Here is a 27,553-nt window from a genome sequence, read left to right on the forward strand (position 1 = left end):
CATGCCATCATTGGATATGCCAACTTTTTGCAAAACTCTTCGGGGTGTTATTGTTTGGGGGTTGGAACGACTTTTCCCTTCCACCAACTTGAATGATTTTTTTTATAAAAGATTCAAATGTCCTGTTCTATTGAGAAACTTTTTTGCCTCTTCTTTTTCCAAACCTGTGGCAGTTTTCAAAAAAAATACAAATTTATCAGAAAGAAACACCCGAATTTCTCTACCTATGTGTATTGCAATATTTAGATGTTTTACCAGTACGGAAGAAATAAATGATACAAAAAAGTTTCTAAATTGATGAAGGATGAAGGAATTTTAAATTTTTAATAAAAAACATCATTGTCGCACTAGATAATCAATAACGATTAATAAAAGAAAACATTAACATAATGTTGTATTGCACTTTATATGTCACTATTCTACCGATTTAAGAGGTTTAAGTGCAAGCCACAGTCCATTTTCTGCTGCAAGTGTTAGACTGCCTGGCTTCAGTTTTAGCGGTATGGAAGTTTTTTCTACTGGAACAATTTCAAAATTGGACAGCAAGTGATATAATACAGCTTTGGCTTCTAAAATCGCAAAACGTGAGCCTAAACAGTTTCTAGGCCCGGATCCAAACGGAATGTAGGTGTAAGGTACAATTTTGTCCTTGTTTTCATCCGAAAATCGCTCAGGATCAAACTTTTCTGGTTCCGGAAAATATTTTGGGTCTCTATGAAGTGGGAAAACTGGCATTACAAACAGGTCGTTCACTTTGAAAGGTACGGGTTGCTCGTCCTTATATTTAGGTTGAATTGTATAGGGTTTGGTGCAGACTCTGTCAATTTCCATAATTGGCGGCCATTTCCTTAAAATCTCTGAATGTTCTCTTATTAGATCAAGTGCTGTAAACCCCAGTTTAATTTACCTGAAAACACTTTGTCCATGTACTTCATTCCAAGTAAGGATTCATAAGTAAGCTGACCATTATTGGCGGAGCGAGTTTTTAGAATTTCGTCTCTCAATTTAGTTTGAACTTCTGGATTAACAGCCAATTCGTAAGAGCCAAAACAAAGTCCTGTTGAAATGGTATCAAATCCAGCCAAAAAGAAAACCAAAGCTTGGGAAGCAATATCATCATCGGTGAGATGTTTGAGTTTTCTAAATTTAGTTTTATCTGAATATGAAACAATAGTGGCATTTAATTTAGTAGTTAAATCCAAGTTATAAATGACGTACCTAAGGAAGAAAATTCTTTAGCAGTAGCATAACCAGTTTCAGTTACTTTTTCCACTTCCTCTGTAACACCTTTTCTAGTTTCCAGAAGTAGGTTGATCATATCTTTCCTTACTATTCCTTTCTCTTCTCTAGTTTTAATAGCATCTCGAATGATATTAGCAAAGTACTCCATAAGATCAGTAGAAAACATGCCTATTCTTAGGGCCTAAACTTATTTATGTTAGTTCAAGACTTTTAAGAAGAACCCAACTCACCTTCACCAATTTGGGTACTAATATAAACAGAACCAGTTTCACTGCCACCAATATGCTAGTAAAATTGGTAAGACGCTTTCCCATGTTATAAAAAGTATTGTTAGGTTCACCTAGAGAATCCACTTTAATTCCAAAAGCAGCAGTAGCAACTACGTCATTAGTGTATCTAAAATAGCACTTTTAGTAGAGTTGTCATTAAAAGAGGGAGTGCAATTCATACCTACTAAACACGTCTTTCATTTCAATTTCAATTAGATCGTCGTTTTTATCTAGAAAGTATTGAACAAAGTTCTCAGCTGCGTCATTGATGGTGCTAAACATGTGTTTCATTTTACTGCTTGTAAACGTTGCGCTCAGGGTTGCTCGCATTTCCCTCCATTTTAAACCTGCAATAATTAAATCAGAAATTCAAACTGACGCTTAAATTTGAACATACAAAATGGGTTGGGTTCCTTTTATTTAGTGAAAAGGAAACAAAAACCGATTCTGCTAAGTAACGATGTGATTTATGACGTTGACGACTATTAGTCAATGAGAAATCTATTTATCTGAACGTGGTGGTAATGACAGTTTGGGATAAAAATTTAAAGAACTATTCATTCACTTAAAATTTTTGTATGTAAATAAATTTGAAAATATCGCTGGTACACAAGAAAATTTTAATAACTGAAGAAAAAAACAGTAAATAACTTAATTACATCATAAGAGAGTTCCTTTAATTCATTTTTTTTTAAGCAAAAATTTTATTAAAACTGACTTTTGTGTGAAACTAAGAATCTATTCTATCCGGTTTATTGGTAATACTTAAATTAATGAAGAAAAGTTTCAAAATTGTTAAATACACTTTCAGAAAAACAGTAATGTTGGGCTAACAAGGTTAGGAGAGATATGGTTTGCATGGATGAAACACAAACAATTCCTTACTCATATTGAAATGCTATAATGTCAATCAACAACAACAAAATATCTCTTCATGATCACTTACCTTTAAGAGCAAACAAGTTGCTTGCCCATAAACGATTAACATCTGGATCAGTAAATGTTCTATGATCGGTAAAATGATCGAAATCTTTTACTGTCAACTCTTTGATTAATTCCGGATCTTTAATCATTAGAGCTGGTCGAGCAAGTTGATAGAATCCGACATATCTACGGATTTACTTTTTCAGTTTGCTTGATGCAATTTCCATTATTTAATATCATACTAGAGTACATAGAGCTAATTAGATTTAGGTACCTTGTTTTTTTATGCAAGTTATACATCCAACAAAGTAATTCACTTGTTGTCATTTGTCGTACAATTATTCGCCAGTGGTCTCCAACAATGGGCCATGGCGTTGTTTGCTTCACTCCAATTCGGCTAAAGTAGCTCAAAGGTCTTATTAAGCTGTACCATGCTAAAATGCTAAAAACCACCAATAAACCGATAAGTATCATGTTGGTAGTAATTTATGTTCTACTAAATGTTTTTAAGTTTAAACTAACAAGTTTTGGTATTAATACTGTTTATAAATTGACTGATAAGACGTTATCAGAATACTATAATGATACGCAAAATTATGTAGGTATGATTTTGCAAAATATGTAGTATTGTTTAGTGATATTTAAAAACATGTAATAGTAATTATAAGTTAGCGTTGTTGAATAATTGTGTAAAATTCCAGCTTGTTGAGTAAAGCTTAAATTTTATCCGTTTGTATTATTAAAACACTCAAAGATCAATTGTCTAGGCACTGTATTTGCAGATGATAGTATTTTACCAGAAATAGAGATAGTAGATATCCTTGAAACAAATTTATAATCTTTCATGAAAAATAAGAAGTTAGGGAAAGATAATTAAAGAAGATAAAGCTATACATGGAGGATTCAGTGTTAAAGTGAATCAAGACACCTGAAACTAGTTTTGAGAAAAACTTGTCATAAGTTTTCTGTTCACATGTAAACTACTGCTTTCTGGTGGGGAAAATTAGGACTTGGTTCACTACTGCATTGAAAAATAAACTGTTTTAGCCATCTATTAACACAAGTTAACTATTATAAAATTTAACACACTCTAGATATTTTAATCTTAGTCAAGCTACACTTTTCTTTTAAAATGACATCTATAGTCGTCAATTTTGTAGTTAGAATTTTGCAATTCATATCTAGTAGAATTGTTTATGAGATATGTGAACTCAAATAAGTTTACCATATTACGAACATGACTACTTTTAATTCTGAAAATAGTGGTTTGTTGATTATTGACTTAGTTAACAATACTGTTTAATACGAGCATATGAGAAGTAATAATAAACTTTAATGTGTTTAGGTCAATAACCAAAATACGTCAACAAATTTGGTGTAATATGAAAGGTTTTTAACAATTAGTACACTTATCACATAACATTAGTTTACAGATTTTAGTGGTTTAAAGCCTAGCCAAAGTCCATTTTCAGCAGCAACTTGAAGACTGCCTTTTTTCAGTTTTAAAGGAATTGAAGTTTTCTCTACTGGAACAATTTCAAAGTTTGTCAACAGGTGATACAGTACTGCTTTGGCTTCTAGAATTGCAAATCGAGAACCGATGCAGTTTCTAGGACCAGATCCAAAAGGAATGTAGGAGTAAGGAACAATTTTGTCTTTATTTTCGTCTGAAAATCTTTCAGGTTTGAACTTTTCCGGTTCGGGGAAATATTTTGGATCTCTATGCAATCCGAACATTGGCATCAGGAACATGTCGCCCACGTTAAGATGTACGGGTTTTTCGTCTGCATATTTTGGTTGAATAGTGTAAGGTTTGGTGCAAACTCTATCCATATTAACAACAGGAGGCCACTTTCTTAAAATTTCTACAACAGCAATAATAAACAACCAATACTTAAAACATTAATTTCTTTACCTGAAAATACTTGATCCATGTACTTCATCTTCAGTAACGATTCATAAGTCAGCTTTCCATTATTGGCAGATCGAGTTTCCTTAATTTCTTCTCTCAGTTTACTTTGAACATCTGGATTGAGAGCCAGCTCGTATGAACCAAAACATAAAGCTGTAGAAATTGTATCAAATCCAGCGAAAAAGAAAATCAAAGCTTGAGAGGCTATGTCGTTGTCGGTCAAATGTTTGGGTCTCTTTGCTTTGTATTTATCTGTGACAACCAAATTGCTTCAAGTTCGACATAAATCATATTGAAAAACAAACCTAATGCCGACGATTCCTTAACAGTGGCATAACCAGTTTCAGTAACTTCCTCCACTTCATGTTTCACTCCTTTTCTAGTTTCCAACAGAAGATTAATCATATCTTTCCTTACTATCCCTTTTTCTTCCCTAGTTTTAATGGCGTCATGAATTGTATCTTTAAAGTACTTTGTAACATTGCGATCAAATAAACCAATTCCCAAAGTCTACAAAAATATACTAACAGTGCTGTATAGTGACTAAACTAAGTGTTAAGTTACTTTGACCAAATTGGGTACTGTTACAAAAAGTATGAATTTTGCAAATAGCAATAATCCAGTAAAATTGGTGAGACGTTTGCCCATGTCGTAAAACGTGTTGGTTGGTTGGCCTAAGGAATCCACTTTTATTCCAAAAGCTGCTGTTGCGATTACGTCATTGGTGTATCTGAAATACAAATGTTTTAGCCAAATTCTGAATTTCACCACATTGAAAATAATCATACCGACTGAACACGTCTTTCATTTCAATTTCTATCAAATCTTCGTTTTTATCTAAAAAGAACTGAACGAAATTTTCAGCAGCGTCATTGATAGTGTCAAACATATGTTTCATTTTGCTGCTCGTGAATGTTCCACTGAGAGTTGCTCTCATTTCTTTCCATCTTAAACCTTAAAAAATATATCATCAGTTTTCTATTATATTTTTCAATATCTAAGTTTTATTTTAGTCAATTTTCGGCCAAATTAAGTTTACATATGGATGCGACAAACAGCTGAAAATATAAAAGACACAAAACAGCATATCTCGATGAAAAGATTCATAGGCTTATGTGCAGTAAACATTATGACATCTATTAGTTTTTATTTTTTTGGATTCAATAACTGATAACGACTATCTACTAACTTGAAGTTGAACAACAATTTATATCATCAAAACAGCAAAATATCATGATTAAATCTAATCTTGCATATCTTATCAGAATTTACGATGACATGCAAAAGGTAATTGAATAAAAAATCGTTTGTTATATTTTGAACAGAAACTTTAATTTGAAATTTAAATAAACATTTTCTTACCTTTCAATGCAAATAAGTTGCTAGACCATAAAGGTTCGATATCTGTATTCCCGAAAGCTCTATGGTCTGTAAAATGATCGAAATCTTTAACTGTCAGCTCTTTAATTAGTTCAGGATCTCTAATTATTAAAGATGGCCTGGTGAATTGATAGACTCCAATATATCTGAAATAGTCATATTTGTTTAGACATTCTAGATTGGACAACAACTACTAAATAACAGAGAAAATATCCTAAAAATTGACCGAAAAAAATGTAGAATTCAAGGGGCAGTGAGTCAATGGTTCTTACCACCATAGCAATGACTCTACAAAGTACTACGAATGTAAAGGATTGTAGATTGACATATAACCTATTTTTACATTTCCATACTATGATACATAATGGGCAAGTCATAGCAAAAGTTTTTGAGATCCCCATACACGAATTTGTAGCAACCGTATATCAATAAAAAAAAACTGATTTCTTTAGTACTTCTATCTTTACCTTCTTCTCCGAGAACATCACTCACTTAATCTAAATCTTTAGGCTTCGGTTTTCTAAATATGAATTAAGTAGCTATGTGCTGAAGTTAGAAAATCTATTAACCACTACACCAGAACAACTATAAACAACTTCAGGAGCACAATGCTATGGGATTCACAGTCACAAAATACAAAAAAAGAAAAGCTCAAATTCCTGATTCTTTCAAACTGTCTCACAGAAAAGAGATCATGTCTCTCAAAATAGTGTGCTATCTTAAGAACTTCATTTTTTTCCACTTTTAGGAGAATTCGCAGCAAACACCCAGGACGATAGATTGAGACATCCTTCCTATCACCTTTTTTTAAATTAATAACAGCTCTTTCACCTTATTTCAATTTTTCTGCTTTGTAATGATAATGATGGTCAAAAGGCAAAAGAAGAGATACACTATGATAAGTAAATATATTTTTTTCTTTGTTCAACTTGAAAGGGTACTATTTACAAATATTTGCCAGTAATTATAGAGGACCACTCGACTTTTGTTATTATTAAGTAAGAATTTTGTAAATTAGATTATCCAATATTATAGGCTTTTGTTAGTTTTGCCAGACATTGTACCTTTGTTTTTAATTAACCCAGGTCAAACACTAATAAAAAATTAGATTCTACCCAAAGAAATAGACCTGCTCTTTTGATCAAATATCTTTTGTCGACTTGAGTAACTAAAGCATTGTAGTAATGCACATATACTGCATAATAAGTGCATATGTATATTATGAAAATGTTAAAAATATACAAGCACCTACCTAGTTTTGGGATACAAATTGTACAACCATAAAGCCAGTTCATTGGACGTCATTCGACGAAAAAGTATTCTCCATTGATCTCCAAGAATTGGCCAGGGATTAGTTTGCTTCACTCCCATTCGGTTGAAATGGTTTAAATGCCTTGAAATGTGGTACCATGCTAAAATAGTAAGCACCACCAAGATGCCAAGAAGTATCATATTTTGGGTGCTGCAGTAGGAAATTAGAAAAAGAAAATTATTAACAATTGAACTGATTTCAACCAAAACACTACTTTTAAATATAGCCTAGGCTGTGATAGCCGGATGAATTGCTGATGTTCAAAGTGTCATAATCCCTGATAAATGATTGTGCAAAACATTGTTATGTTGTTAAGTAGTTACAGGTTCGGTTTCGGAATAATCTTATTTGGTAACATTTTAAAAGAATACAGTTTAGTATTTTTTTATTTTTGAGTTTTACAGCATATAAACTAAAATAAGTATTGGAAAAGAGAAATTACAAACCGTTTTTCTATTTAAGTAAAATTATGCCCAAAGTTTTTAAAATCCAGTCCTGGAAAATGGTAGAGCTAAATTGTTTAAAATGTGACTATTTGTTGTGTTTAGATTTTAGTGCGCCTTCTTTACTATTATGAATGTTTAAGTATGTATCTATAGATTTTGTCTTAAATTTATGGTTTCTTAGTTAATAAAATACAAACTGTTGACATATCAAATAGCGACAAAATTTAAGTTAATCGCATCAATAGATTTCCGACCTGTTATCTATAAAATACTGTTGACAACTTTGTTCAGTATATTTAATTTAAAGCTGAACGTTATCTTTTATACGCATTTGAAACAACTTACACGGTGATCCTAAAAGTATAGCAAATAACGAACAAAAATGCTATTGCTTCAACGATAATGAAGTTTTATTTATTTTCATAGTATGACACTTTTCTATAAAAGCATTTTCGATATAAGCAGAACGGTAGGTTTATCTAATGACAGAGTCGTCAGCATTGTGATAGTAAATATTCTTTCATGTCGGCTTCATTGTAGGTTGTACAAACTGTGTAAAAATAACACCAAAATTACGCAACTGCAAATAACCCACACCGTATAATATCTTCTTCTTCATGTGTCTTTCCCGGTCTTCCGGACGATAGTGATTACTGTGGAGAGTCCTTCTCTATCATCAGCTAATCTGAAAAGCTCACCAGCTTCATAAACTCCTATTCATTGTCTGATTTTTCTCAGCCAGAACATCTGCTTCTTACCAACACCTATTTTTCCTTTGAGAAACAGTTGTAGAAAGGAGTATTCTTCTCCACGTAATTCGTGGCCCAAAAAGGCAATTTTGCGACATTTTTTTGTTGTTACAGGTCTTTTTATGTATAAGTTGTTTACTTTCGAAAGTAAACAACTTGTGAGAGTCCTACCAAATTCACATCTTTTGGACTTACGACATTTGAAGGTTAAAGCGAAGATAATTTGTTCAATATGGGTTGTCCAATGACTAAAGGAAGGCTGCAGTAGATAGCTTATCACTTTTGAAGCAATGAAAGTCAGTTAGGTCGGATAATGATCAATATGTGCTACTTCGATTTGAAGGTGTAATTCAGTAGAAAAATAGACAAATTCTCAGATGTTTAGGTCAATATTAAAAAAAATTTAAACAATATCCGTTTAAGACTATGTAATAATAATAATAAATATATGAATAATATCACGCAGTTTTTAATGACTTAAGGCCTAACCAAAATCCATCTTCGGCGGAAACCTGAAAAGTACCCTTTTTCAGTTTCAATGGAATAGAAGTTCTCTCAACTAGAACAATTTCAAAGTTAGACAACAAGTGATATAATACTGCTTTGGCTTCTAAAATTGCAAAACGCGAACCGATGCAGTTCCTAGGCCCAGAACCAAAAGGGATATACGAGTAGGGCACAATTTTGTCTTTGTTTTCTTCTGAAAACCTTTCAGGTTTGAACTTTTCCGGTTCGGGGAAATATTTTGGATCTCTATGCAGTCCGAACATTGGCATAATGAATATGTCACCCACTTTAAGATGTACGGGTTTTTCGTCACTATATTTTGGTTGAATAGTGTAGGGTTTAGTGCAAACTCTATCTATTCCAAGCACAGGAGGCCACTTTCTTAAAATTTCTACAATTCTTGCATTAAAAACATAATTTTTTGAAGTCATTTTTTACCTGAGAAAACTTGATCCATGTATTTCATTTCCTGCAAGGATTCGTAAGACAATTGTCCATTATTGCCAGCCTGGGTTTCTTTAATTTCTTCTCTCAATTTACTTTGAACATCTGGATTGAGAGCCAACTCGTACGAACCAAAACTTAAAGCAGTAGAAATGGTATCGAATCCAGCAAAGAAAAAAATTAAAGCTTGAGAGGCAATATCGGTGTCTGTCAGATGTTTAAGTTTTTTAACTTTGTGTTTATCTAAAACAGCAAATTGTCTTTGATTTTAAGCACAACCTAAATATAAAAACATAAACCTAATGCAGACGATTCCTTTGCTGTAGCGTAACCAGTTTCAGTTACTTTTTCAGTTTCTTGTTTAACTCCTTTTCTAGTATCCATCAGAAGATTAATCAAATCTTTTCTGACTATTCCCTTTTCTTCTCTCGTTTTGATGGCGTCAAAAATTATTTCCGCAAAGTAGTGTGTAAGTTCACTATCAAACATATTAATTTTGAAAGCCTGAGGAAACAATATAGTAGTATCAGGTAAATAGTCATTATGTGACAATTTACCTTAAACAGTTTAGGCACTGTCATTGAAAGAAATGATTTTAAAAACAGTGATAGTCCACTAAAATTAGTGAGACGATTGCCAGTACTATAAAAAGTATTGTCTGGTTGGCTGAGTGAATCCACTTTTATTCCAAAAGCTGCTGTTGCTATAACGTCATTGGTGTACCTAAAATAGTTTACAATTTCACATTTGATAATTTAATATGCTGTTTTGGTAAATCGTACCTACTGAAGACGTCTTTCATTTCAACTTCTATTAAATCTTCATTTTTATCCAAAAAAAATTGAATAAACTTTTCAGCTGCGTCATTGATAGTATCAAACATATGTTTCATTTTGCTGCTAGTAAAAGTTCCGCTGAGCGTTGCTCTCATTTCTTTCCACTTCAAGCCTGAAATTATAAACAGTTAGTTCTATAACTTACATTACGTTTTTGATTAAGAAAAACTTAATAAGTTAAAGTATTTTAAATCTGTGTAATAATATTTTGAAAAGCAAGAACAGTTTTTTGACAGAAAAAATTATGTTAAGTTTGTAACCAAACCATGTAGCCGTTTATTTCCAAAGGTTTTGGTTCAGTGAATGAATCATAGAACAGTAAGAGTCACCACACTTTTTAAATAAATAACAAAGTCAAAGTAACATTCCTAAGAACATTCCAGTAACTTGAAAAAACGTGGTCAAAAAAGAATTAATAACCATAAAAATAAAAAGGGTAATGCCAGTGATAATGATTAATAAATAAGAAAAATTACCACTATGATACTTTTATAATTTATTTAATAATTTAAGATTAAAGTATATTATTTATTACTTTTTCAGATTTACCTTTAAGTGCAAATAAGTTGCTCGACCATATAGGATCAAACTCTGAATCTCCAACTGATTTGTGGTCTGTAAAATGATCAAATTCCCTTACCGTTAGTTCTTTGATTAGTTCAGGATCTCTAATTACTAAAGCTGGTACTGTGAATTGGAAAACTCCCGTATATCTGTAAGTTTACAATAATCTAAATAAAATATGAATTTAAAAAAGTTTATCCTAAACTTCATTCCACATGTAATAATATAAATTGCCATAAAACTGATGTGCAGTAACACATATTTATTGTTATTATTATTTAGTAAATTTATTTAATATGTTTTCGTATGGTTATGGAGTATTGTATATAAAATACACACCTGTTTCTTTGAATTTGACTTGAAATTACCATCATTTGACTTTATATTATGATGCTGTAGTAGAAAGTGTACGTAGCAGTATAAGAACAACAAAAGTTTTTATTTTTGTTCTCACATCTGAGTCAGAAACAATTTCTTTATGTCATTGTCACATGTAGATCGTTTTTACTTATAATATGATCTTACATTTTTTTATCCTTCAGATTAAATTAGTACGGACACTAGACAAACATTTTACGCTATAGTATATAGAAGAAGAATTGATGTGAGTTTTAAAAAACGTTTCATAACAAAACACTTGCTAATTGTCTACCAATTATCTTAAATTCTTCCATTTTTCTTCAACTCGTCTTGTCTGAAAAAGCTGTCCTGAGCTTCCAGATATCTATAGCTACTGTAACGAGAAAAAAACGCGACAAATTTCGACAATATAGAAAATAGTTTCAGTTTATTTCCACCATAGTAAAATATCAGTTTATTAATATTAAATAATCCTACTTTGAAGATAAATAAATATTAATTTATTTCGTTTTCTCTAAACATTTTTAACCTAAGTAGATTCCATCAGAAAACAATCGTGACGTCTTCGTAAAATGGCATGGGCAATGTCAATATTTCTGTTCATTTAATATTTCAGAGACTTAAAAATCAGCTGCTTCAGCCACAAAAACGCTGTAATTATTTTGTTTTAGTTTCTTTTTAGTTATTTACGTGAAAAGCTTATTTCCTGTGTCGCATAAATAACACGCGTGATCAAAGACAAAAAGTAAAAAGATAGACAACAATAAAGAGAGTACAATATTTCTCTTCAAAGTATATTTGAAAGAGTTTTAAGGGGTCTAAGAACTTTGGTATTAACACTCAATGACGTAAAGCTGAGCCATCTTCGCTTCGTCAATAGCCTGATATTAATCACAGACAAATACGATGAAGCAAAAGAGATGCTAAAAGAACTGGCATCAAAAGAAATTGGGCTGAATATCCACACCAACCAGACCAAGTTTATGACAAATCTCGTCACCAGTGAAAATCTAAAGGTAAAAGGCTTGAATATTGAGCAAGTAAGTTCCTATAATTAGCTGTGACATGAAATAGGCATAAGAATAGTCCTTCTGTCAAGGGGGCATCCTTCTTCCTCCGTTCAACTTTCCGAACAGTAAAAATCCTCAACTTGTGGTGAAGTTCTTTTCCAAGGTACCCTTTTGGTGTACAACGATGTAGCAGTAATCTTACCTGACCTATCTATTTGAGGCCATTCTCAATGCCAATAATAATGTCGCGAGAGATAGACCATACAGCTGTTTGATGATGATGATGCATGGAAATGGTGTCGGGGATGGTTTATATTCAGTATCATAAAAAAATAGTATAGTTACATAAGCGTTTGTAATGCTAAAGTAACAGGCTTTACTGATCTCAAACAAATTTAAAAAAACTGCAAATTTTTTTTTTAATCGATCAATCAATGAATCAATCGAGTACGTAATATTCTTATAAAACGTATTTTAGATTTTGACGTGATATACTAAAACCATAAAATTAAAAATCAGCTGATTACATATACGTATATTAAACGACTATTTAAATACTATTACTTGATGATATTTTGGGAAAACACTTATTCTAAACTTGAGTACGTTGTTTTTGTTTGGTTGTCGATTTATATCTTTATTATCAACTTGAGACCAAAACATTGAGAAGGAAAATTTGCACTAAAAAAACCTAAAATATTATATTACGTTCCCCTGAAAATATTAATTTATACATCCACTCTTTGTTCTGTCAAATAACATACAAACTACACACTTAACCGACAAAAGGACAACCTGTTTATTTATGGATCTAAACAAGGTCTTTGATAGTGTTTAGCATGCAGGTTTATTATATAAACTGCATCAATTTCAAATACCAAAATATCTCCTTTACAATATTAAAAACCTACTACAAAATAGACAACTAAAAGTACGCATCAATACTGACTACTCCTATTCTTTCTCTCCCGAGCAAGGGCTTCCTCAAGGCTCCCCACTTTCCCCACTTCTTTATAGCATATACTGCCACGACATTTACAATCATCATTATCAAGACAAAAATTACATGGACAAAACATCTTACATATTACATTACGCCGACGATACTGCACTTGTCGTACATGACAAAACTACCTCAAAAGCTGCAGAAAGACAGACTTTTGACAAAAAAAAAATGGTTTTATAAGTGGCGACTCAGCAAATGCTACCAAAAATCAACTTGTGTAATCATAAAATTAATATAAACTCACCCACTATTACAGCTAACGACCACATTACTGTACCCAAAAAGGACAAAATATCTGGGAGTGACTATTGACAAAAAATTTACGAAACATATACGAAACATTAGAACTGAAATTATCAGGACAAAACCCTTTAGATCACTAACGTACAAAAACAAAGGATAAGTACTAACTAAAACCGCCACGACAATTTTTAAATCCATCTGTAGACCTCTGCTAGATTATGGAAATGTATTGAGGATAAACGCTACTGAGAAAACCAAACAATACATACAGACCACTGAACAAATTGCACTAAGACTAATTACAACAATTAGACATCCCAATAACCCTTTACATAATCCATCCAACAAACTCCTTTATAAATGCACACAAATGACAAAAATTTCAGAAAGACTGCTACAAATTCGAACTAAATGGAAAAACAACCCTAACAACTGGACTATACTTGACCATCTTGGTCTAAGAAGACAAACGAGACATTTCCGATTTTCCTTTCCCTCCTGCACCCTATTGGAACAACTTAGATTTTTAATAATGTCTTAGTTTCAAAACTCTATTTGACTTTGTTAAAGAGTGTTTAAAATGCAGCCTCTGACGTTTTCCCAATTTTCCAGAAAACGGAGAAAGATAATTTAATTTGGAAACCAGAAATAAGTTTCACATAAAATTCTCTAAAACTTTTCTCATTTAACCGACTCTGTAGCTCTTACGGTTACAGAGATCCCAATTCATGTAGAACCAATTTGGGACACTGTATATATTAATTTATTTCTTGATATATGAGTAAATACTTAGGCCAATAACAAGAACAACCACGTACCTAGTTTTTGGATATAAATTGTAAACCCATAAAGCCCCATCATTGGACGTCTTTCGACCGAAAATCAATCGCCAGTGATCTCCAATAATTGGCCAAGGATTAGTTTGTTTCACTCCCATTCTATTGAAATAGTTCAATGGCCTTATAATGTGATACCATAGTAAAATGGCAAGCACCACCAAAATGCCAATAAGTATCATGTTTAATGTTGTAGTTAATGGTTGTAAAACGCAATAACAGCTAAATATATTGTGGTTTGATAACAGGATGAGTGTCTGGACTGATAAATATTTGTGCATAACTTTTTTTTTGCAACTGGTTACAGGTGTGGATTAAAGAAAATTTTAATTATAAAGAACAGTAATAATATAATTCATAAAAAGATTTTATGAATTATCATTTTTATTTACAATTATCTTGTTTTCTAAGAAGTTAAAAGAACAATACGTTTTCTTATTAAACTTTTATTCCTGTATATTTGTTACACTGTGCATGTATTTTTTTCAACAATAAATGAATAAACAATTTTGTATTGTCTTGCACAGGTAACTAATACAGCAAAACTAATAAGCTTTTTCTTGCTTAAGCTTAACTGGCGCCTCTTTTGTACATACAGGGTGATACAAATTTGACGCATTAGCATTGCCATCTCACATTTTGGTAAAAAAAATTCATAAATATAACAAAAAACTATCAAAAATTCATAAATATCGGACCAAAACCGAAATGGTCAAATTTCCATTTTATTTTTTACCACTTTATTATTGATTATTTTGGAAAACAAATGGTACCTTCTGAAGGCACTTTTTTGTTCTTCAAGACGAAATGTCGGAGCTAAAAACTAACTAACTAACTAATCATTTTCTTGAATAAAAAAGTGCCTCTATAAGGTGCCACTGATTTTCCAAAATAATCAATAACAAAGTGGTAAAAAAATAAAATAGAAATTTGACTTTTTTGGTTTTTGTTGGATATCTTCGGATGTAATGAAAATTTTTTGTATATTTTTTTCACCACATTATTTAGCAATAAAATGCGCAACTTTGCCTCCATTTAACTAAAGCTCTATCAATTATAGTTTCTGAGATAGCAATGCTAATGCATCGAATTTGTAACACCCTGTATATATCTATTGATAACATTAAAATACTCTTAAAATTGTTGAATTAACGGTTATTGTTTCCCAACTCAAAAATGAATTGGAACAACACATTTATACAAGATATTATCTATTGCAAATTTTTTTGTCATTTTGTTGAAAGTCTACACTTTCTCTGGTGTTTTGAGAACATATGTATGATTAGTGCTACCATTCATAACAATATTCGTTAAACGAATACTGTAATTAGTTACTCATGAACATTTTATTACGTAATTGCCTTCATAATAACTAACAATTTTGTAATTCAAGATAACCACCGTATTACTTCTTTACTGCCCATTTATTATTAGAATATTGTTGTATGAATAGAACATGTTTAAGTGGTTTAATACAATAATAATGAAATGTAAACCACTTCATTGTAATTATAAAGCTTCTAATGAACAACAGATTATCACTTAATACTAGTTAACAGATTTCAATGGTTTTAAACCTAACCAAAATCCATCCTGGGCTGCGACTCCTAAGCTACCTTTTTTCAGTGCTAAAGGTATCGAAGTTTTCTCAACTGGGACAATTTCAAAGTTAGACAGCAGATGGTAAAGTACGGCTTTGGCTTCTAAAATTGCAAAACGAGAACCGATGCAACTCCTAGGGCCAGATCCAAAAGGAATGTAAGTGTAAGGTACAATTTTGTCTTTGTTTTCGTCTGAAAACCTTTCCGGTTTGAACTTTTCCGGTTCGGGAAAATATTTTGGATCTCTCTGCAGTCCGAACATTGGCATAATGAATATGTCACCTACGTTAAGCTGTACAGGTTTTTCGTCTTCATATTTTGGTTCAATAGTGTAAGGTTTGGTGCATATTCTATCCATCGAAACCACAGGGGGCCACTTTCTTAAAATTTCTACAACTCCCACAATAAACAACACAATTTCTCAAAAGCTCATATAATTTACCTGAGAAAACTTGGTCCATGTACTTCATCTTTAGTAAAGATTCATAAGACAATTGTCCATTATTGGCAGCCTGAGTTTCTTTAATTTCTTCTCGAAGTTTGCTTTGAACATCTGGATTGAGAGCCAACTCGTACGAACCAAAACATAAAGCTGTAGAAATTGTATCAAATCCAGCAAAAAAGAAAACCACCGCTTGAGAGGCAATGTCGGCATCCGTCAGGTTTTTAAGTTTCTTGGTTTTGTATTTGTCTAAAACCACCAAAATACTTTTAATCGCAACAAATATTACGTATTAAAATACCAACCTAATGCGGAGGATTCCTTTACAGTAGCATAACCAGTTTCGGTCACTTCTTCAGTCTCTTGTTTAACTCCTTTTCTAGTGTCAATCAGGAGATTAATCAGATCCTTCCTGACTATTCCTTGTTCTTCTCTTGTTTTGATGGCGTCAAAAATTATTTGCTTAAAGAAGTTCATAAGATCAGGATCAAACATAGCAATTTTTAAAGCCTGTGGTAAAATAATCAGTTATAATGTTATCTTGTGAACAACCCATCGGGTGACAATTTACTTTATACAATTTAGGCACTGACGTAAAAAAAAGTGTTTTTATTGTCAGTGCAAATCCAGAAAAATTAGTGAGTTTCTTGCCAGTAATATAAAAAGTATTGTCTGGTTGGCTGAGTGAATCGACTTTTATTCCAAAAGCAGCTGTTGCTATGACGTCATTGGTATATCTAAAATGCATTTTCTTAACTAGGATAATAATTATTTATTATGCTATTTTGTTAAGCCAAACCTGCTGAACACGTCTTTCATTTCAACTTCTATTAAACCTTCTTTTTTATCCGAAAAGTACTGAACAAACATTTCAGCTACGTCATTGATAGTGTCAAACATATGTTTCATTTTGCTGCTAGTAAAAGTTCCACTAATAGTTGCTCTCATTTCCTTCCACCTCAATCCTAAAATATCGAAAATTTAGTTATGTCACTAGCATATAATTTTTAAGGAATTTAGTGAATGAATTAAGTTCAGTGAAAATTTTTTTAAGTAGCCTTAAACTGTTCCATTCTTCTATTTAGTAGTTGCGCAACACTTGGTGAAAACTTTGCTCAACTTGGTGACATCTTTGCTCAACTTTTTAAAGAAATATTATGGGAGAAAAAGTGTAAGAATGGACGGATCTTACCTAAACATCATGCGCTTTGCCGACGATATGGTCTTAATATCATCGAGTGATATCAGAGCTTGGAGAAATGTTGGAACAACTTTACAATGCAGGAAAGAAGGTCGGATTAAAGTTGAACTTACGCCAAAACCAAGATACTAAACAATACAACTATAAATATTTTCATAAAACATTGTGTGACGCGATTATGGAAAATGCCAACGAGCATGTCAGAGAGCAATGGAGACAGAAATGCTAGGAATTTCAGTTAGAGATAAGACTCGTAACGTATGACGAAGGGGAAATGGCAATGAGTCAGTCATATAGGAATCCAAGACAAGAGAGAGAAAGATGGATCATAAAGATCACCATATGGAGGCCAAGAGAGACCAAAGGGAAAATTGAAAACCCTTACAAACGATGGTTTGATGATATCAAGAGAGTGGCAGATCAATACTGGACACAAACTACACAAGACAGGATGACTTGGAAACTATTAGCAGAGGCATACCAGGTGTCCAAGAGCACCCTGGACATAGGAGATTAACATGGGAAAACGGTTTTGATTTTTTTGCGCCTGTACGGTTGATTTGATTGAAAAATCGTATTAATGAAAGTTGTAGTACCTATCACGGACTAATTTTCTGTATTTTTTTCGGATCTCTAACTTGAGCCCTTTCGTCGTAAAATACGAACAAAAATGAGAAAATTTAAACTTTTGGCCTGCACTGTATAGGCGGTTGTCGGGCAACGGGTAAACAGATCATTGTTGCTGGTACGGTTGCTCGACAACCGCTTATTCAGTGCAGGTAAAAAGTTAAAATTTTCGCATTTTTGTTCGTGTTTTACGACGAAAGGGTTCAAGTTAGAGATCCGAAAAAAATACAGAAAACTAGTCCGTGATAGGTACTACAACTTTCATTAATACGATTTTTCAATCAAATCAACCGTACAGGCGCAAAAAAATCAAAACCGTTTTCCCATGTTAATCTCCTATGTCCAGGGTGCTCTTGGACACCTGGTATGTCCAGAATATAGTAGCACTAGAAAAGGTAACGATTGGGAAGAATCCGAATACGGTATATTTGGTAAAAAGTTATGCAAATAAGTGCAAGTGAACAAACCCTTCTTGCATAACCGATCGAACAGGGAATTAAATAAACATTTTCATGTCATTTGTCATTGATTAATTATTGGAGGACCATCCTATATTTCAGCTGTCAATTATAATTTATAAGAAAGCATGCCTAACTTCTCAAGATTATGTAATAACATATTTGTAAAAAGTGGAATAATTGTTTCGCGGTTCTAGTTTAAAGATTTCAGGGCATCTGAAGAACATTCAGATAATAATCATCCTATTGTTACGGTCTGGGCCTACTATGCTCGATACTTCTTAACGAGCGCTCGCCTCGGGATGAAACCGATGCGCCGCAATATCTGGCCGGGCGCGTATTAAAGTAGGCCACAGTTAGGAACCGAGTTTACCTGGAAGATTCTTGAATGATCAAGGCAACCCGCGAAGCGTTTCGCGGTCATTCTAGAACGTGGTTTGCGAATATAAAAGACGCGGTCTCGACCGCAGTAGTAGTGAATTTGGGAACGCGGATAAGTTTAAATAGCGGAATAATTGTGGAATTGTAGTAGTGTTTTTAGTAGCTGTGTTAATTATTGTACGGAGTGTTTTGAAGTGTAATAAATTTATTAATCGTTGAGTTAAATTGACTTTGTGTGAACCCACGGGAAAATCGTAACACTATAGTATTAGAATTGCATAAGTTTTACTGTTGATCGTCAAACGAGTCATCAGCATAATTTTTTTTTGTTAGTGTTCAAAAACTTAATATTTACTCGTCATTTCTTAAAGAATCCAGTGCACTGATTTCATTTATTTCGTTACTAGCAAATTAAAATTAACTTTTTAAAAATTGTTTTCACTTTGGTTGCTTTACTTGTGAAAACGTCTTAAGTACGAGCTGTTTTAAGAGATGACTGAATTAGGCCGTTTATTACCAAACAAAATACTAAAAATATAAAAGTTCTTCTTGATTACTATTCAATTAACCTCACTATTTCTTCATTCGTTTGTTGCCAAAGCAAACGTTCTCCTTGGTCATTACTTCATTAAGAAATGCACTATTAGTCGAATATGCCAAGGTAGCCATAAAGATTCCTTTGTTAAGGAGTTCTAAAGAGTTCCTTGAAGGAACGATTTATTAATACAACCATTAAAATCTTAGGTGCAATTTGGATTCAAATTTGCTGTCAAATAACCTGTGCTGTGTCTCAGATGAATCTCAAGTTGTTACTTGCCTAGTCACATGACATTTGATTAAAACTAAACTCAAAATTTGTCAAATGAAAAATGTCTAGACAAATAGCAAAATTTTAAACAATTTAAACGGTTTTGCTATTTGTCATAGTACTTAGTAAATGCCTTGGAAATTTACTAGTTGCCTTGACTTGAAATTGCTTTATGTCTAGACATATAGATTTAAACGAGTCCGAAATTGGAATAATACTAAAAAGCAGCATTTTTAAAACTCTAAAGTAAACACTTTACTTTTAAGCCATTATGAATTGATTCTATAATTATGTCTATTTTTCATAATTACCTTTGAGAAGAAATAAGTTGCTGGACCATAGAGGTTCAACATCTGGATCCCCAAATGCTTTGTGGTCCGTAAAATAATCAAAGTCCTTTACCGTTAATTCTTTGATAAGCTCGGGATCTCTAATTAGTAAAGATCGTTGTGTGAATGGAAAAAATCCTGTATATCTGTAAAATTGATAAGCACTTATAATTTTTTTGTTTATTTAACGATATTGAATATATTAATATTACTTGTGATCTTATGACTATGCGATTATCATTAAAAAAAATAAGGTGAGTAAGTATGTGATAGATTAGGTAAAAGTTTTGAATGTGACATACATGATACATACCTGTCTATGTATTACAGTATTTTGTTATTGATAAATCACTTGATTGAATTAACCTTGGCGTTTTTCATTTAGTTTTGTTCGGGGTAGCTATACATCTATCTTTATTATTAACGTAAGACAGTATTTTATTGAAAAAGATAAGCTACATTACAGAACCTTACTCTTACATAATTATAAAGTATTTTCTTGATAGTATTATAAAATGTATATTTTCTATAAAAACTCCAGCAAAAATATTAATAATAACTTAATCAGTAAGTATTTGAATAAACTACTTCAATACGTACAAAGTAAAGTAACAAGAATAATCAAACACTTACCTAGTTTTCGGGTACAAATTGTACAACCATGAAGCCATCTCATTGGCCGACATTTGTCCAGAAACCATAGGCCATTGATCACCAATAATCGGCCAGGGATTGGTTTGTTTCACTCCAATCCTATTGAAATAGTTTAAGGGTCTTATAAAGTGGTACCATAGTAAAATGGTAAGCACCCCCACGATGCCAATAAATATCATGTTCAGATGTTGCAGTGCGAAATGTTTGTAAACTCTCTCTAAACTGATTACAACTTACTGACTGTCAAATATTTATTATTAATAAATTAGAACAACAAGATGACTTGAGCTATTCAAACTGCTGTACGGAATGATATAGTACTTAATAAATAATGATTGTCCAAAACAACATTACAGGTGCGGATTAGGAAAAATATCACTGAAGTTTATAAACAATAAATACAATTTTTACAAATCTTTTATGTTTTCAGAATTATTCACTAGTAATTATTATATTGATTTTCATTAAGAATAGATTAGCAAACACGTTTTTTCCCTCAAACAAAATTAAATTCATCATTTCAAATCCAGTTCTGTATATCTATTAGTTTCAATGTGCGCAGCTCAATGTTTTAAAACGCCTACTTTTTATTGCGTGTTTAGATTTTAAGTTCATGACTAGAGTTCTTTCGCCCAAACCATAGTTTCCGATGTATTCTGAATCTGAATCTGAATCTAATACCATTAGGCTTTAATAACAATATAGAATCATACCTACCAAGCCTTCTGTTCCCAAAATTTACGGTCTTCCTAAAAATCCACAAACCTGACATCCCAACAAGACCTGTAATTTTTTTTTGTGGTTCTCCTTGCCACCGCCTTTCTGCTAGGCTTCCACACAATTTAAAAGTAAGTACGCCATAAAGAATTTTTTATACTTTTCTCACTCAACTTAAAGACTCTGCAGAATCTGCAATTTTGGTCTCCGTTGATGTTTCTAACCTTTTCCTCAATATCCCATCATAACCTTACTCTACGATATGCTGTTTGTTTCTGAAGATTTAGATCTCTTTCAAGTTGAAAACTTATTAACCTTATAGTGTCCTTGCCAAGTTTAATATAGCACTCTCTTGGATCGGAACAGGTGCAGCCAATAATAACATTCCCAATTCTTTAGTCAACAAAAATGTATTACAAACATTTCAAAAAATTCATTAACAAGTTGCCCGTATATCCAGTCATTTCCTTTTCAGTTACACACATCATAAGCTACATAAATCAGAAGTTTACCGTACTTTATGTTGATCAGACGGGCAGACGGGTTCATCAGAATCCACACCACGTAAAAATTTGAAGTTTACTAACAATCCTAACCTAGATACCACCAACATAAGTTCTAATTTCTCTCGACATCTTCGTCTAAGTAGACACACAACAAGGTTTCCAGATTACACCCTTATAAATATCTTAATCTGAGGTTGAGGTTTTTCTAGTTTACTGTTACATCTTGTACGTATTAGTACATTAAGTTATTCTTCTAGCTCCTGAAGATGGGCATTTCTATGCGCAAAACTTACTTGAGATCTAAAATAAAGTATTGTGACGTTATTCCTTACCTTTCGTATTCCCCGTATAACTTGTTCATTGTTTATTAATTATTACAAGTGTGCTGTAGAAATAAAATATTTGGCGTTTTTAATAAGAAAATGTAAACCACTCTATTCTAATTATAAAATTTATATTGAAAAATAGAATTATCACATAACACTAGTTTACAGATTTCAATGGTTTTAGACCTAACCAAAATCCATCTTGAGCTGCAACCTGAAAGCTACCTTTTTTCAGTGCTAAAGGTATCGAAGTTTTTTCAACTGGAACAATTTCAAAGTTAGACAGCAGATGGTACAAAACGGCTTTGGCTTCTAAAATTGCAAAACGAGAACCAATGCAATTTCTAGGGCCAGATCCAAAAGGTATGTAAGAGTAAGGCACGATTTTGTCTTTGTTTTCGTCTGAGAATCTTTCAGGTTGGAACTTTTCCGGTTCGGGAAAATATTTTGGATCTCTATGCAGTCCGAACATTGGCATTAAAAATATGTCACCCTCTTTAAGATGTACCGGTTTCTCGTCTTCATATTTTGGTTCAATAGTGTAAGGTTTGGTGCATATTCTATCCATCGCGACCACAGGCGGCCATTTTCTTAAAATTTCTACAACTCCCACAGTAAACAACACAATTTCTCAAAAGCTCATATAATTTACCTGAGAAAACTTGGTCCATGTACTTCATCTTTAGTAAAGATTCATAAGACAATTGTCCATTATTGGCAGCCTGAGTTTCTTTAATTTCTTCTCGAAGTTTGCTTTGAACATCTGGATTGAGAGCCAACTCGTACGAACCAAAACATAAAGCTGTAGAAATTGTGTCAAATCCAGCAAAAAAGAAAATTAACGCTTGTGAGGCAATGTCGAGGTCGGTCAGATGTTTGACTTTCTTGGATTTGTATTTATCTAAAACCACCAAATTGTTAATCTACACAAAATTACAAGACGTATTAAATTTCAAACCTAATGCGGACGATTCCTTTACAGTTGCATAACCAGTTTCAGTTACTTCTTCACTTTCTTGTTTGACTCCTTTCCTAGTGTCCAACAGAAGATTAATCATATCCTTCCGGATTATTCCTTTTTCTTCTCTTGTTTTAATGGCGTCAAAAATTATTTGCTTAAAGAAGTTCATAACATCACGATCAAACAAAGAAAATTTTAAAGCCTGAGGACATAATAAATTATAGTGGTATTTTGTAAATAGCCATTAGCTGACAATTTACTTTAAACAATTTAGGCAATGTCATAAGAAGAAGTGATTTAATAAACACTGTAAGTCCACCAAAAGTAGTGAGACGTTTGCCAGTATTATAAAACTTATTGGCGGGTTGACCAAGTGAATCCACTTTTATCCCAAATGCAGCTGTTGCTATAACGTCATTTGTATATCTAAAAGACATTTTTTTCAGTAGGACTATTATTAATATTTAGTTATTTTGGGAAGCCGTACCTGCTGAACACATCTTTCATTTCAACTTCTACTAAATCTTCGTTTTTATCCAAGAAGAACTGAACAAACTTTTCAGCAGCGTTATTGATAGTGTCAAACATATGTTTCATTTTGCTGCTAGTAAAAGTTCCGCTAAGCGTTGCTCTCATTTCCTTCCACTTCAATCCTGAAAATCCGAAAATTTAGTTATGCAAAGTGCATACAAGATTTAGTAAATTAAAGTCGTCTAAATTGGCTATTCCGTATGTTTATATAGTTCTTGTACAGCATCTGCCATTCGCAAATCGACAACCCACCCAGAAACCATGTTAATGGATTTGGATTGATTTCTCTTAAAAAAAAAACTACACATCATCTAGTATCTGTAATGTTTTAAGTGGTTTAACATTATCAAGTTTGATTACAACTAAAAATAAATGGAACCACATGATGAAGATAACTTGGTACTTAATCCAATAAATAATGTGTGAATATTTGGTAGCATTAGAAATTAGATAAGAGTTAAGATAAAACTCTATCTAAGTATTAAAACTTTAAAAACAGGTTGCATGAGAAAGCTAGTAAATATCATTTTTCTCAAATTTGTACCACATTAATAATTGATTCTACAGTGAATGGCAAATGTGTTGCATTGTTATCTTTATCACGCATTTATACAGGGTTATATACCGCAAAAAAAGATTAGATATCAAGGCTAACTTTTTCAACCCTTATAAACTCTCTTTGCCTCTTAGAGTGTCCTATCAGTTATCTGACGTTAGCAACCTCTTGGGAGAACGTATTTCAGTCTCCGGCCAGTCTGAAGCAGATGTTAGGCAGCCAGGACATCTGCTTTCTGCCCACTTCTTCTCGACCATCTATTTTGCCTTCCATTTTAGTTCTGACGTGACCACCTCCCTACGTTTTACTACTATGATCTGTCCATAAACGCGCTCTCCATGAACTTCGTCGTTGATCATTCTTGCAGTTCAGGCAATTTTTAGAATCCACATCTCAAATCCTTCCAGGCGATTCAACGTGTTGGTATTTATAGTATCCAGGATTCAACTCCAGGATCCAAATAAGCCATATGTCGCATTTAAACATTCGTGGTCAGAAAGTCATCTTTAAGCCATTATTACAAAATAGGGGCTCTGTTTGCACACAATGTAGAGGGTGCTATTTCAATCCGGCTTTTAATTTCTACGTCAGGATCTAGGTTATCTGTTATTAGAGAGCCTATAGGCATTTGAAATTTCTGGCTCACTCTTCCTGTTCCTTTTGGCGTTTGCATGTTGTGCACGGCTGATTACCAATTTTGTGTTTTTGGTATTTATGGTTACTCTCATTTTCCTGGCATTTTTCACGCTGTTTAAAAGTTGTTGGAACTACTCTATGCTTTTTGCCATAATAACCGTATCATCTGTATATGTCAAGTTGTTTAACAGAAGTCCATTGATCTTAATACAAATGTCAGTCTCCAATGCTTTTGTAAAAATAATATCCGAATACAAATTGAATAAACGAGGATTGGATACCCCCACATATCTGCACACTTTGCCGTCTGATTCCAGTACATTTTCCTTATAATTTAGAGATCTCTCTGATAAATTGCTCTTTGAAGTACTTCAATGAGTTTTTGATGTTGAACACGACTGGAAAGCCTTTTCGCAGTCCACATAATCTCTGCACATCCGTAATAGTACACTAAGTGAGAACAAGGCCTCTCTGGTGCCAGAGCCATGTCTGAATCCAAACTGCGTGTCGTCAAAATCTAGTTCGCATCTCGTTCGTTCTGAGGAAGGAAGTTTTCAGCAGGTGACTTATGATGCTAATTGATTGTATTGTAATCTTCCCAAACTGCTTCTCTACCAAGTCTGTAGGTGGTTTTCTTTTAAATATTCCTATTACTTCCTTCAGTTTGCAATGCATGTTAAAAGAGTCATGCTCTTTAACAGCTGTAGTTTCAGGTCTTCCATTTCTTCACACATATCCTTCATCCATTTTTATTCGGCATGATTAATCTATTTATTTTTAAAAACCTTTTTTTGTTATTTTATTCATTTCTCTACAAGATTCTCGTCATTTTTTATGTCACATACTTTATGTGTGTATCTTATTAAAATATATAAAATGTGGTTCAACAACAAAGTGGTCCCGAGCAATTTAGAAAAAACAAACATATGATTTTAAACTAATAATTATATGCCGCTTACTGTATTATTATGTCTTAAATAATGTTTCACAATTACCTTTAAGAGAAAATAAGTTGCTCGACCAAAGTGGTTCAATTTCTGTATTCCCAAATGATCTGTGGTCCGTAAAATGATCAAAGTCCTTTACCGTTAGTTCTTTGATTAGTTCAGGATCTCTAATTATTAAAGCTGGTTCGGTGAATTGAAAAGTCCCCATATATCTATAAGTTTGGATTAATGTTTTTAGTAAAACCTATAAAGTATGCAGAAAATCAAACAAAAATAGCATGACGTAACATTATGATATACGTAGGTAAATGTTTTGAATCTGGACAATGTGACAAATAAAAAACGTCGAATTCAAAACATTTTACAGTCCATTACGATGTTACGTCATCCTATATTTGTTGGATTTTCTCATATTTTCTAAGATGAAAGATTTCATTTTGATATCAATTAATTAGACTTAATTGGTCTAACCTTGAGGCTTTTGTTTTTGTTTCGTTGAACATCTATCTTTATTATTAAGTTAAAGTTAGGTCAACGACAGTATTTTATTTAGAAATTAAAGCTGAAGTAACTTCTTAATGTTATTATAAAATACATATTTTCGATTTGCAATATTTGTAAATTTTCAATTAGTACGAATTAGAACAGTTAAAGAGGTACAAAGTCAAATAACAAGAATAATCAAACACGTACCTAGTTTTCGGATACAAATTGTACATCCATAAAGCTAGCTCATTGGTCGTCATTCTACCAAAAATCAATCGCCATTGATCACCAATAATCGGCCAGGGATTAGTTTGTTTCACTCCAATCCGATTGAAATAGTTTAAGGGCCTTATCAGGTGGTACCACAGTAAAACAGTAAGCACCCCCAAAATGCCAATAAGTATCATATTTAGATGTTGCAGTAGGAAATGGTTGTAAACTCATAGACTTGTTTCAATGTAGGTAGGTGGGATGACAACAGAATGAGTTACAGCTGTTGACTGATATGATCCTTGATACCTAATTGTGCAAAACGTAGTTTTTTATATTATGTAGTTACAGATGCGTATTAGGAAAACACGTCGTTAGTTAAGAACAGTAAATACAGTAACTTTCTCACGACTTTGATGTTTCAAAGTTATTTGTTAATAACTTATTTTGATATTGATTTGATTGAGTCCAGTAAGAACAGATTAAAAAGTACGTTATTCTTTCTTAAACAAAATTTTATTTAACTTTTAGAAATCCGGTCCTGTATATTTGTTTCAATTTGCACAGCTCAATATTTTAACGCGTAATTATTACTGGATGTTTCATAGACTTGTTGTTGCATTATTGTGTACAGTAAGCGGCAAATGTATTGCATATAATTAATTTGAAAAACAGGTGTTTATTTTTCGACTTTTCTTATTCGGAGTGAGCAAAAAATAAAATTATGTTTATCTTTTACAAAATTCGAATTATTTTTATTTGTTCTCACTAACTATTTTCAAAGAATTAGCGTCTGAAAAGCTTTTTCTTTTCGTCTCAAAGTTCTCAGAATCTAGAAGAAAGTAGCTCATGTGTTTCTTTTTGAGTATTTTCTGCTACATTAACAAAAATACAAAATATTGATATTTATGTGACTTGACAAAGTTTGGCTTGGGTTTATAATACGATTTTAATTTATTATATTCCTGTTACTGAGATGTAAGCAGCTTTGATTTGATCAGGAAGTTTATTAATTATTATTAGAGCCCGGATTAAAAACCACTAAAATTGTGAAAAATAGCTCTTAAAAAGCAAACTATTTTCCTCAAAAAAAAAAAAAAAAACTGTAAAAAAGGTTTAAAAAAAGAACAAAACTC

The 27,553-nt window shown here is 32.5% G+C and overlaps 2 protein-coding genes across 2 annotated transcripts; both read right to left on the bottom strand.

Annotated features, from left to right (window-relative positions):
* Nucleotides 1-310: 310 nt before the first annotated feature.
* On the bottom strand, nt 311-26,718 carry LOC145730455 (uncharacterized). The gene is given in 29 exon segments (XM_081981671.1): nt 311-857; nt 908-1,156; nt 1,219-1,423; nt 1,473-1,638; nt 1,693-1,858; nt 2,458-2,621; nt 2,710-2,920; nt 8,695-9,132; nt 9,180-9,428; nt 9,485-9,689; nt 9,743-9,908; nt 9,968-10,133; nt 10,571-10,734; nt 14,023-14,356; nt 15,333-15,361; nt 15,590-16,031; nt 16,084-16,332; nt 16,389-16,593; nt 16,655-16,820; nt 16,883-17,048; nt 19,870-20,033; nt 20,521-20,773; nt 21,126-21,229; nt 22,249-22,690; nt 22,743-23,253; nt 23,312-23,477; nt 23,539-23,704; nt 25,770-25,933; nt 26,415-26,718. Coding segments are annotated over 29 exon segments (6,753 nt in total). The 5' UTR covers nt 26,615-26,718; the 3' UTR covers nt 311-414.
* LOC145730395 (cytochrome P450 9e2-like) lies at nt 3,472-7,253 on the bottom strand. The gene is made up of 7 exons (XM_081981589.1): nt 6,980-7,253; nt 5,710-5,873; nt 5,136-5,301; nt 4,912-5,077; nt 4,653-4,857; nt 4,351-4,599; nt 3,472-4,300 (listed from the first exon to the last, which is right to left on the bottom strand). The coding sequence occupies exons 1-7, from the start codon at nt 7,177-7,179 to the stop codon at nt 3,858-3,860; spliced, it is 1,593 nt and encodes a 530-aa protein (XP_081837715.1). The 5' UTR covers nt 7,180-7,253; the 3' UTR covers nt 3,472-3,857.
* Nucleotides 26,719-27,553: the final 835 nt, after the last annotated feature.

The sequence above is a fragment of the Ips typographus genome, linkage group LG6 (assembly GCF_016097725.1).
Source record: "Ips typographus isolate SLU linkage group LG6, UJ_Ityp_2.0, whole genome shotgun sequence".
NCBI lineage: Eukaryota > Metazoa > Arthropoda > Insecta > Coleoptera > Curculionidae > Ips > Ips typographus.

Coding starts and splice junctions, on each gene's coding strand:
- LOC145730395 (XM_081981589.1), bottom strand. CDS start 7,179: ATGATACTTCTTGGCATCTTGGTGGTGCTTACTATTTTAGCATGGTAC. Junction 5,078..5,135: donor ATGAAAGACGTGTTCAGTCG/GTATGATTATTT, acceptor TTTGTATTTCAG/ATACACCAATGACGTAATCG. Junction 4,301..4,350: donor CATGGATCAAGTATTTTCAG/GTAAAGAAATTA, acceptor TTGCTGTTGTAG/AAATTTTAAGAAAGTGGCCT.